Source organism: Xyrauchen texanus, chromosome 9, assembly GCF_025860055.1.
Source record: "Xyrauchen texanus isolate HMW12.3.18 chromosome 9, RBS_HiC_50CHRs, whole genome shotgun sequence".
NCBI classification, from domain to species: Eukaryota; Metazoa; Chordata; class Actinopteri; order Cypriniformes; family Catostomidae; genus Xyrauchen; species Xyrauchen texanus.
The window spans coordinates 39,061,827-39,074,690 of NC_068284.1; the positions used below are offsets into that span (position 1 = coordinate 39,061,827).

Here is a 12,864-nt window from a genome sequence, read left to right on the forward strand (position 1 = left end):
TGCAATGATTCGTTTGTACAATTTTTTTTATTAGTATTATTAAAATCAGTGTAAATTAATGGCAATACCAATTGAGTACTATGACGTATAAATACTTTACAATTAAATGATTCCCTTTTCGGTAATGAGAATCTCATAATGACCATCTTTATTGCATTGAGGTATTGAGAATCATGGGTTAAAATGTGTGTAGCTGTCACAAAAATAGTCCATAATGTATAAAATCTTAATGGGCCTAAAAATATGCTTCATTTTCTGTATACAAAATTCTTTAATTTGGGGGTAAAATAGGACCAGGCCTGACAAAGACCCAAGTGCTTGAGATGATGCTTAATCCATTCAATTTTATAGGAGCATAAGAAGAAGTGTGCAAATCTTTTTATTTAGTTTTATGAGAGTCTGCTTATGCCACTTGTATAAAAGGGTGTTTTTACAATGTATTAATATTAACGTTTATATCAATATTGTTGGTGAGAACTTAAGCTCTCTTTCTCCCTGTAGTGGAGGAGGACAATGAAGGAAGCTCTCGGTCAGGGCGGGATTCTGTTTCTACGGTAGCAGACTTAACTCCACTTCCTGTCACCGAGCAACAGCTGGTCAGTGGCAACCAGCCTCAAAACGACAAGAAGAAAGAAAAAGCAGGGAAGGACAAAAAGAGGCCTGAGAAAGAAAAGAGTAAAACAAAGAAAGGAATGCTCAAGGGCCTTGGAGAGATGTTCAGGTAATTAAAATCACATTTGAATAGCGTTTCGTGTCAGATAAAAGGGTCTTTTTAATGATGATAATAGCACAGATGAGCCCAGAACACTTATTCATCACACGTCCTTAATTACCTCAAAATAAATTAGAATTTCTTATTACAGAAACTCTGTTCCAAAACTTAGTGAGATGCCGACCGAGACAAATTGTTTAAGTGTCATACACTGATGAGTCAAAACAATATGACCACCTGCCTAATATGCTGTTGGTCCTCCATGTGAAACTGGCATGGGTTGAAATTGTTGGTCCAGCACATCCCACAGATGCTCAATCTGATTGAGGTCTGGGTAATTTGGAGGCAAAGGCAACACTTCAACTCTTCATCATGTTCCTCAAACCATTCCAGAACAATATGTGCAGTGTGGCAGGGTGCAATATCCTGCTGAAAGTGGCCACAGCCGTCAGGGAATACCATTGTCTTGAAGGGGTGTACCTGGTCTGCAACAATGTTTAGGTAGTTGGCATGTGTCAAATTGATGTCCACATAAATGGACGGACCCAGGGTTTCCCCAGCAGAACATTTTCTAGAGCTTCACACTCCCTCCACCGGCTTACTGTCTTCCAACAGTGCATCATGCTGACATCACTTCCACAGGTAAACGGCGAACGCGTACATGGCTGTCCACGTGATGTATTAGAACGGATCGAGTGACCTCCTTCCACTGCTTCAAGGTCCAGTTCCGACCCTTCCGTGCCCATTGTAGGTGCTTTTGACGACCATGGCCACACTGATCAGTTTGTGGCTACGCAGCCCCATACGCAGTAGGGCTGTGAAATTAAAATTTCAAATTCATCGAATTTAAGAAAAATATGCACATTAGAATGCTTAACCTGTGCATTTGAATTTTGCATGTGTGCCAAGCACTGGCGATGACTTTAGGAAGATCGCATTCTTTCTTCTAAAAAAGGCTAGAAGAAGTGAAACAACATACAGTTTAACAGAAGTGTCTCAAGTAGCATTTTAAAGTTCTTTTTAACTTGACACGGCATCTAAAAAACAGTGCTCCTGCACGAGACGCTGAATAAACAAAAAGAAAGCGAAACAAAAAGGCCTTTGTCTAGTGCATTTACATAGAAAAACAAATGGTAAACTGGATGGTTGCAAAAGAGGTGTTTGGCCGTTGTGTCTTGCTCTCTTATCAACATTTCTCAGATTAAGCAATTGTTTTAAAAAACTTTTAATGTAAAAATTCTAATTTTATTTCTCTGCCCAATTGATCATCCTAATATGCAGCAGAGTGCAATGCACAGTAACACATCATTAAAAGTTTCTGTGACTTGTGCCATAGTAGACCTTCTGTCAGTTCAGACCAGATGGGGATAGCCTTTGATGCCCTCGCGCATCAATAAGCTTTGGGCGCCCAACACACTTTCACCGTATTGTGGTTTGTCCCTCCTCGGACCACTGTCGGTAGATACTCACCACTGCTGAATGGGAGAGCCCCACAAGTCTTGCCATTTCAAAGATGCTCTGACCCAGTCATCTGGCCATAACAATTTGGCCCTTGTCAAAGTCACTCAGGTCTTTACTCCTGCCCATTTCTCCTGCATTCAACACGTTGACTATGAGAACTAATTGTTTGCATACCATCTAATCTACCCAGACCTTGACATGTATCCTTTTTAGGAGATGATCAACGTTATTCGCTTCACCTGTTATTGGTCATAATGCACTAAAGAGTGCTGCACCTTTTATAAAACACACTACACTGTAGAATGTAAATATTTAGAAACAAAGAGAACTGATTCCTTGTGAAATTGTAATGATATCTTAATTTTACCAGTATAGGTCTCTTCCCTTATCAAATTTTCAAAAGCTATATCCGGACGTACCGTCGTCCAATGACATTACAGCGACAAACAGTAGGAATGCCCACTAGTGACACAGATCCCAGAGTCTAACGGAAACCATTGTGTAAATGGTGTGAACGTGGCTTAAGACACCAACTTCAGTTTACCACAAAGAAAAGAGTTTCCAAGAAATTTATGAGAGGGATATTCAATGTCTGGGGTGGAGAGATAGAGACAGCTGCACATTTTAAGGTTTTTGAATCTGTCAGCAATAGATAAATCGTTTTGAAAATGTCGAATATTTTAGATGGCTTGTGGAGCATTGAAGTGTTTAAATGACTGTCATCTGCCTGACTGAGCCAAAGCTACCTGCTAAATATTAATGAGCCCTCTACATATTATTGAGCTTCACTGAATACCAAGCCTACAAAATCCAAACCCTCATAGAGATAAATTCATTTTGACACACCTTTCAAACTTCAAACGCACATCTTTCAACCTTCACACACACACCCTTCAATCCACGTCTGCGGAGTATTAATGAATTGATTTGGTTGGTTGGTTAGTCAGTATTTACGTAATCTTTGCCTTGCAGAGCTGCAAATTAGTAATCACACTCTTCTATTGGTCAAGCAAAGAGATAGTCCCACCCCAATCTCACACAATTGGTCGAGTCAGCTTTACTATGTCTGGCTAGTTGGGATTCTTAAACGCACAAATAACCCTCTAAAATGGGTTGGTAGAGCAGACAGGTTTAAGAGTGTATTTATTGTTCTTAAAACAGTTAATTCAAGTAAGTGTAAAGGTAACACTCATACATCTGTAATAATGGCCTGACATTGTGTGTGTGTGTGTGTGTGTGTGTGTGTGTGTGTGTGTGTGTGTGTGTGTGTGTGTGTGTGTGTGTGTGTGTGACTTTAAGGTTCGGGAAGTACCGTAAAGATGAGCGTTTGGATGGTGGAAAGTGGAAGGCAGAGGAAACGCATGCATCAGAGGAGGAGACACGCCGAATGAAACAAGAACAAGAGAGGTATGTCTACACACACACAGTCAGCTAATCTCCTCATCATTACTCTCTAATCAGAGGCATTTCCTGACACCCTACATGCCACCATACACGCTTCCTCAAACCCTCTTCCTCAGTGATTGTTTGAGTGCTTTTTGTGTGTCTGTTTGTGTCGTTAAAACATGATGTTTTCATATTTTGGTGTTTGGCTTATGTTCATTCTGCTCTAGTAAAAGCCTGTTTTTTTGCCCTTTCCAGTTCAGCATGTGTGTGTTTGCCTGCAGGTGTTTCTGTGTGTGTGTTCATGTTGTTATATTAATAATGCCTTGTGAACCCCCTCCGTTTTCCCTTCTGTCCTGTGAGACCCTGCTGAGAAATCCCCACTCATTCAATCTCTTTCTTAATATCTCTCTCTCACTCTCTCTCTCTCTCACACACACACACACACACACACTTATTTATCATCCTGCTGTTGATGGGGGTTGTAACGGTGTTTGAGTGAGTTTATTAGACCTTTCGTAAAGGAAACAGTCTTTATTGCAGTCTAAATAACCTGTGTAGTGACTTGTGAATTATTTACGTTGTAATTACATATTAAAAACATGTTATTAATCATGTAACAAAGGGCCAGGTGTTTAGATTTGTACTAAACTGTATTCTGGAATAAATCCTGTTTTCAGTGTCAGATTAAGAAAATTCCCTCATATGGAAGTGTTAGGGTTAGTTCATCCTGTCATGTCAGTTATTTCTTGTTCTTCAATTTTTAGAATTTCTCATTCTTTATTATTTTGTGTGTGTGTAGGATCCAGGCTAAAACGCGGGAGATTCGTCAGCGTCAGGCCAGAGAAAGAGACTACGCTGAGATCCAGGATTTTAGCCGGCCCGCGTTGACCTCACTTCCTGCCGAGGAGCTCCCGTACGCCGGCATCGGCTCGTTGGATCATGGCGGGTACCATCGGATCCACACTCCTCCAGACTCGCCATATTCACACAAACAGAATGCCCGAAATGGGCACCACTCTACATCAGACAGGTACTTACTTTAATGACTTTCTTAGCTCATGCTTTATAAATAAGCATGTGTGGGTGTTGTGTGCGTGTGCACTAGCTCCTTCAGTCTTGTCGGATAAGATAGAATCAGACTTACAGAGCAAACAAAGCAGGGCATCATGGACTAGCAGATCTGAAATTATTTGAGATTATTTTGCTTTTGAGTGAGTAATTCAACAAGACAGGAGGAACATTTCACCCTCATGTAGACTTGGATCTTCTCTAGAGAGCCAGCAGACCTTTAATATCTTTTGTGATTGAAAACCCGACCTTTTTTTTTTTTTTTTTAATGGAATGAACGTTATCACAGCTTTGAAAGAGGCTTTAATTATTTTGAATTCACCCACAGGATTGCATCAGTGAAAAAAAGCTAGAAGTTCACCCACTTAGAATAGGTGTCCCACTGCAAAAATGACAATTTAGACAACTTCACAGGTCAAATAATACAGTACATGTGTTTCTTAATTTATGTTTATGTTAGTAATATTATAAAAATATTACTCTGGCCCTTATTTAGTTTTTTTGTTTACACCACCTCACACCTCCAGAAACTTGGGTATCAAAATTCTCAGAGTTTCCTGGTTGTAATTACGACTTGAGGGTTCATGTGCAACTTCTGAATGGGAAACTTGTATTTACGATAATTCTGATATCTTATGAAGGCACCATTAAAGCTGAAGTATGTAACTTTTTTAGTGTTACAGTATGTTCTCCTATCCCAGCTTAATATGCAGAGACAATTAAAAGTAAGCCATAGGTTTATTTCCTTGTAAACACTAAACACTGTGTCTCTGTGGTGCTATAAAAATTCCTCTGTTTGTTTGAGCAGCCTGTCCAGCCGGACACAACAACATTGACTCAACAAATGGAGTGAGTTGGGGGTGGGTCTACTCGTTTGTTTGATCAACAGCAGACCGGGGGCATATTTGTTAAGAATTTCGTTCAGTGGAGCAGAAATTATACACTTCAGCTTTAACTTGTATTGAACTCAGATAATTCCTTTAAAACTAGATCAAGACACTATTCTAAACTTAAAACTAGTTTTTGACTGCTCATTGTGTCTGAGAATGTAACTCCTTAAGTTATATAAAGTGTTGAAAGCAGTCTCAAGGAAACTCAATTTGTGATAATGTTTTGTTTGGGTTTGCATGTTTTCTTGAGAGTAAAATAAACAAAGGCAGAGAGAGACAGGAAGGCCAGTTCCTGTAAGAACCCTCAGGGAACAGGAAGTGGGTGTCATTCCACAGTGAGATACAGGGTATGGAACTGTGGGAATAATCCTCAGAATCTGGATGTGGAAGTGGATCTTCAACTGGGCACAATGCGGTGGGTGGGTGTGTGTGGGTTTATGGGTTTTAGATGGAAATTTTGTGTATGTGTGTGTGTTAAATCAGAATTAGTGGGGTATTGCATAGAGTGATCTTTACGTTTCCTGTTGTCGGCATTGCAGCCAATCAGTTTTAGTCTGAGACCACTTCCCTTGCAGTTTGTTTCAGCAACTGAGCCAAATAGCAAATATTTGTATGCCGATATGTGCCATGGGAGTCCTCCAAACTATTTCCTGCATCATGACATGTTTTAGCGTGTTTAGATGATGGATTGAAGTTATAATGTCACCCTGTGCCATGATGATGATCATGACATCTACATGAAGTTTTACAGCAGTGTCACAAAAGTGACAACAAGCTAGCTCTTTTGTCCACAGAGCAAATCCGAACATTAACTTGTTACTGTAATCAGAAATATTTCAAGGAATTCAGGGTGATCTTTTTTTTTTTTTTTGCATCACGCAGGGAATCAAACATACACTGGTACTCTAATGAATGAGCGCATGCTCAGCCCTTGAAGAATATAGTGTGCCCTGTGGAGTTGTTGGCAGTTCTAAGCATTCGCAAACTAAAAATATCAGACATGCTGCAATTCAGATGAATATTACCGTTAATAAAAAAAAAAACATTACATGTGTATGAATATTAAGTTGCCCATTTTTAAGAGTTATTATGGTAATGGTATTCTCTCAGTGTCAAACATACACACTCATCCCAGTGCTATTCTGTGTGGATCACCATTTAAATAAGATTAATGTTGGTTGCAATTCCACTAATAACGTCAATTACATTTTAACCTTAACAGCACCACATCTTCACACATTGGCTTAATAATTAGTGAAATGTTGTACAACAAAACGCCAAAGGCGGTAATCAAATCATAGATACTAATGATTTCTCACTTGGGCAGTTTTTGGAGCTTGTAATGGATATATCTCTCTTATTTTTGAACATATCTCTGCTGTGTGTAATTTTCTCATGGTCGTTACTGGTTGCCAATATGTCAAAATGACCATTGGTAGTGACACCATAACTATTCATTACTGTTTTCAATAAAAATAAATGTTAGCAATTCACAATTAATGTAATTGTACTTTGTGGGGTATAAGCATATAACTGCAGCATATAACTTGCAAAAGTGTGGCTATTGACACTTTAAAAAAATCGGGATCGTTATCCTGATCGGTGCACCACTAATTAATATGCAAGATATTATACACATACCATTTGACATTTGTAAATTTGAAGGAAATATTTTTTTTTTTTTAACTAGTAAGGGTGGTCAGTTTTCAGCCAGATTTAATTAAAATTCTGACTGTGGTGACATTTTTGCACCTACTTGCCTAACCTAAACATTAAACCAAAACATTCTGGTTGTTTCATAAAAAGCTAATTTGACATGAAAAACAATTGCTGAAGCAATAATGTCATTTTGTGATACATCTGTGAAATTTTTGGCTTGCGAAATGTGATTTGTGTGAAAATTAATAAAAGTCGTTGTTTTGGCACCTCTTGTGTTCATTTCACCTGGAAACCACAAAACAGTCATTTTGTAAAAATGTATGTATAGTTACTAATTCTATCAGTTTTACGTGGTTTCCCTCGATTATTCACAATATTTTCAGAAATTATACTCTCAAGTAAATCGAAACAGCCATTGGAGAAGTCATATTTTGACACCTTACAGTCAAAATTACACATCTTCCTTTTACTGCCTTTTCCTTGTAAAAATGTTTTGTGTGAACTCTTGCACAAATGTTGAAAGGCACAGTTCACATTCACAATCAATCCAGCAAATGCTTTAGATGCAGAACCCTCAGAACAGTGCCAGAGTTCAATTTTGAAAGATGTCACTGTGGAAATTCAACAATAACGGTCATGGTGTGCCATTTTTACAACATCACTGTTCTAGCAGGACACACACACACAGCATCTGACCTAGAATAAGAATAGTCCTATCATTCTGGCTGGCATCTCTCTCTCTCTCTCTCTCTCTCTCTCTCTCTCTCTCTCTCTCTCTCTCTCTCTCTCTCTCTCTCTCTCTCTGAAGTCTGCATACGTTTTCCATGTGAATATTTGTATGTTTGTGATCTTTGAGTTATAATCTGTATAATCTATGTGCGCTTGTGATCTGTTTGTATGAGTGTGTTTTTGTTCAAGAGGATTTTATTTGTAAATGGAAGGATCAGTGAGAGTTATGTATGCCTGTTACTGTGTGCATCTAAGACGTGCCATTTAAATGAATTAAGCGCAGTCTCGCTCATTCACTTCCACTACTGAACCCTCCCTTTTGAGCCGAGGGATTTTGCTTGGATCTGATTCTCAACTGTTTTATTAAATTGACATCTATAGATTTGAGAGTGAGATATGTGAGCACGTCCTATGCACATCAGAGCCATTAGCTAGTTATAGTGTAAAACTTGTAAATTTTTTAAAAACACCCACTTCCATGACACACTGTGACTGACACAATCAATTCGGTCTCCCTACACTCTCAAACTACTTTTATATTTCTATATATATGAATGTTTTACAATTAACTTTACAAATATTGTTTCTAACCTTATAATCAACAACTATATATCAATAGTTTAAAAATATTCGATTGTTTTTAATTCGATAACATCACTCGCTGTGCTTTATGGGATTGTAGTTAATTCCCTCAAGAAAGACGTTAAGTACAGTCTTCTATTGTATTTTTATCAGATTTTGAAGTAATTGTTTTTGCTTCAAATCAAAGTCTGTAATATTGTGATTCGCCTCGTTGGTTTGGTTCATGGCTTACAACTCTTTTATGAACAACTTTATGAAATTCCTACGGAAAACATTATTCCAAAATGGCTTAAATGGGCGGGCACTGTTGTGCTCTATATAGTCAGTTATACTTTAGGTTTGCTCTGATTTTATTTGTATTTTTTAAGTTTTGGATATTAGTTCATAATTAATCTGGAGATCAAGACTGAAATAGAGCTCTTCTTCTTGATGTCAAAACGGCAATTTAACATCTAGATACAATTACAAATCAAATGTATAATGTAATTTAAACTATTACAATTGTCAATAAAATATTGATTTGCTCTGTCTCTAAGCAATCAAAATAAAATGTGTGACTCCACCCACTTCACACGCACAAATGAACATGTGACAATTTATTTGATAACTTTGTACATACACTAGAATACTGAAATGTAATGTTTGCTTAACTACAGCAAATGAATGCATCAGAAGTGCTTTCAAATGCCAGCCAACAGAAGTAGGCTACATATTTTAAGATGACCCATTGGGGATGAGGGCTAAAAGTTGGGGGTTGGCTGGTTCTGGCTCTTCTAATCAGAGATGATGACCATGGGGCCACTGTACAGTTGCCTGGCTTCCAATCCACAGTGATGGAACCCCCATGTTATCAGCATTCCTCGCACCTCGTGTACAACTGAGCTGCCGAATGAGTTTAGTTTAGTTTGTGTGTGTGTGTTTGTGTGTGTGTGTGTGTGTGTATGTGTGTGTGTGTGTGTGTGTGTGTCTCTGGCTGAGTTGACTATGAGTCCTGTAGGGAATTTTAAAGTATGAATGTTGCAGAGGCCAATTAAAGCAGCCAGACACTCATAGAGGGTAAACATCTGACTAATCCCAAAGCATTCACGCTGAGAACTCGCACACATACACACACACAAGTTTAAGCTCATTATCAGCATTCCCTGGCAGGCTGTGTGGAAAAAGCAGGGATTAAGAAAAACCAAAGCGTCAGAAACAAACTCGCAGCTTACAAATGGATAAAGAAAGTGTGACACCAATGCTAATTAAAAGAAATAAACAAGTAAAGAGGAGAGGAATGAGCAGTAGCTGAATTTAGATGTGATACTGTAGAGAAAGACAACCTTTATTAACTGCAGAGGTGGATAACAGATTGATTTCCATTTAAAGTTGGCATATTTTACACTTTTGTAGCATTTTATTTTTTCCATTTGAAGTTGAAGTGTGTCATTTCTGCTCTTCTAGCTTCATCAAATGGAACTGTAAAAGTGACTGTTTACTTACAGGTTTCCTGAACACTTGGACAAACAGATTGTCCCACCCCAAACCTGTGCAATTTGTTTAGGCAATATTGCTGTGTTGGGATGCTCAAACCGAAGAGCAAAATTTCAATAGCTCTTACGAATGGACAATGTGTTATCTCTACACAATAATATCGGATAGGAGTTTTTTTTTTTTTTACATAAAGATAAACACATCACCTTTAAAGTCCACTTAAGTTAGTCAATGTTTCTTGAACCAAAAGCAATTATTCAGTTTTAAGTGATAAATTTCCACCACCACAATTAAACAGCCTTTTGCAACTTCACCTTTATGACTTATTTATCTAAATGTCCTCAGTCGTAATGGCCATCTCTTCGCATGTGAAATACCATGTTTGCGCATTTTGGATTTGCTGTTCGGTTCAATAAAGGACAATATTTGCTGCTCAGTTTCTATAAAAATGGTCTTTGTGGGATGGGGAGGGAGCACTCCATTGTGAAAATTTAGAGTATGTCTATTTAGTACTTCATAAAAAAACATATTCTCCCTTTAAGTTTATATTGGAAGCTATTAAATCCCTGAACATAACACAGCTGATATTCTAGACACTGCAGTTCTTTTACGGTTTGTTTAGGAAAGATCTGCTGAGGGAGGTTGTGTTTGTTGTTGCTGCTGGTCTGTGGTTTCAGCCGCTTAAGAGTTTGTGTCTGATTGTGGTTTGAAGTTTTGAAATGAACAGTAATGAGGTGACATTGATAAAGACTTAAAGCTCTGGTAGTTTAGCCATTTCTCATGTGGGCCACGTTAGATCCTATAATGATGAAAGGATCAGAAGACATACATCATAATATGGAACTCATTACCCTTTTGTATGTTGATTTATTTCTGAGAAAATTACCAAGAGTTTTCTCACTAAATAATGTATAAAATGTCTAAAAATGTTAAATAGTTTCTGTAATTTGTAGGTTTAGGGGTAGGTTAGGGCAGTGTTTCGCGGCATTTTAAGAGACCTTGAGGCCCACCTGGAAGTGTGCTGAGGCCCCCTAGTGGGTCTCGACCCCCTGGTTGAGAACCATTGTGTTAAAAGTTTAATGTTCCACTGAGACATATAACCTTGTTTTGTGTGGTTTCTTAAAGGAATAGTTTACGCAAAATTCTCTCATTATTTACTCGCACTCATGCTACCCCAGATGTGTATGACTTACTTTCTTCTGCAGATGCAAATTAGTATTTTTAGAAAATTATCTCAGCTCTGTAGGTCCATATAATGCAAGTGATTTGGGACCTAAAGGTTCACGATCCAAAAAACACTTAAAGGCAGCATAAAAGTAATCCATATTACTCCAGTATTCTAATCCATGTCTTCTGAAGTGATCCAATCGGTTTTAGGTGAGAACAGAGCAAAATGTAACACATTTTCACTATAAATCTTGACATCGGCTTGGCACTCATGATTTCAACCTCGATTATACTGCCTAGCACCATCTAACACTTGCTTCGGGCTTGAAATTATGATCACCAAGGCGACTGATTTATAGTGAAAATGAGTTACATTTTGGTCTGTTCTCACCTAAAACTGATTGCTGTATTGCTTCAAAAGACATGGATTAAACCAATGAAGTCTTATGGATTACTTTTCTGCTGCCTTTATGTGCTTTTCAGAGCTTTAAAAGTTTGGTCTCCATTTATTTGTGTTGTATGGACCTACAGAGCTGAGATCTTCTTCTAAAAGATCTTTGTTTGTGTTCCGCAGAAGAAAGAAATTCATACACATCTGGGATGGCATGAGAGTGAGTAAATGATGAGAGAACTTAAATTGTTGGTGAAATATTCCTGTAAATTGTAATGCTGCTCACCAGGCGTGGGGCAGGCTGAACTCGAACATATATCACGCAAATGAGCACCACAGCTAAATTTGTAAGGCATGCTAACCACTATTCCACGGCTCCACCTTGACTCTACAGCTTGTATTGTGCCATACTCACATTACAAAGCTCTGATGTGTTGATTGGTGTGATTGGAAGCTCACTTGTTTCTTGTGTGTGTGTGTGTGTGTGTGTGTGTGTGTGTGTGTGTGTGTGTGTGTGTGTGTGTGTGTTTTGGAGAGGGAGTTTTTAGCTCAGTTGAATTAAATGGACACCCTCTCTCTGACCCTTAAACATGATGACCTACTTTTTTGACAGAACATTGTTCTGTTGAGAACTTACACCTCCCCTTTCTTTTTCCGCTGTTTCTGTTTCTTTCAGGGTGCAGCTCCTCTGTATTTGACTTCTAGTGAAGGTACTAGCTCTTAGTGTATGTGCATAGAGAGAAAGAGAGAACTACTGTTATTGAGCTGATCAGTTAAAGTTGTAGTTCACCCAAAAATGAAAATTCTGTCATCATTTACTTACCGTATATTAATTAGAACCCTTTTTTGTGTGTGGAGCACAGGTTTTTGTTTAGCAGAAAGTCCAGGCTGTTCTTTTCCTTGCAACAAAGTTAGACAGTGATTATTGGATATCAAGTTCCAAAAAGGACAACAAATAAAAAGCACAATTAGTCCATACAACTTGTGCACTATATTCTGAAGCCATAAGCTTTACGTAAGGAACAGATGAAAAAATAAAGTAATTATTCAGTGAAAGTCCTAATGTAAATGTTACCAATTTTCACATTAGATTCTGACATTCATTCAGCTCAGTGTGAGCACTAAACACTGGATGGAATATGGCGGAAACATTGCAATGTGTCTTGGGACATTACAATGGCATACACACCACAAAAAAACAGCGATTCCATGTCAATGATCAAGTGATGGAGAAAGGACCTATTAACGGTTATTATTTATACAAAACAAACCCAGATGGGACTTGTGATATGCTGCATTCACATGACCGGCTGTGAAGCATCAACATTTCCTTGGCGTCGTATCTG

The 12,864-nt window shown here is 38.2% G+C and overlaps 1 protein-coding gene across 2 annotated transcripts in view; it reads left to right on the plus strand.

The window, feature by feature from the left end:
• Positions 1-12,864, plus strand: part of LOC127649294 (partitioning defective 3 homolog) — a 119,379-nt gene that overhangs the window by 79,143 nt on the left and 27,372 nt on the right. For both annotated transcript variants that reach the window (XM_052134339.1, XM_052134340.1), the window contains 3 exons: positions 502-721; positions 3,473-3,580; positions 4,359-4,589. In XM_052134339.1, the coding sequence (XP_051990299.1) occupies positions 502-721; positions 3,473-3,580; positions 4,359-4,589 (559 nt within the window). The remainder of the gene's footprint in view (positions 1-501; positions 722-3,472; positions 3,581-4,358; positions 4,590-12,864) is intronic.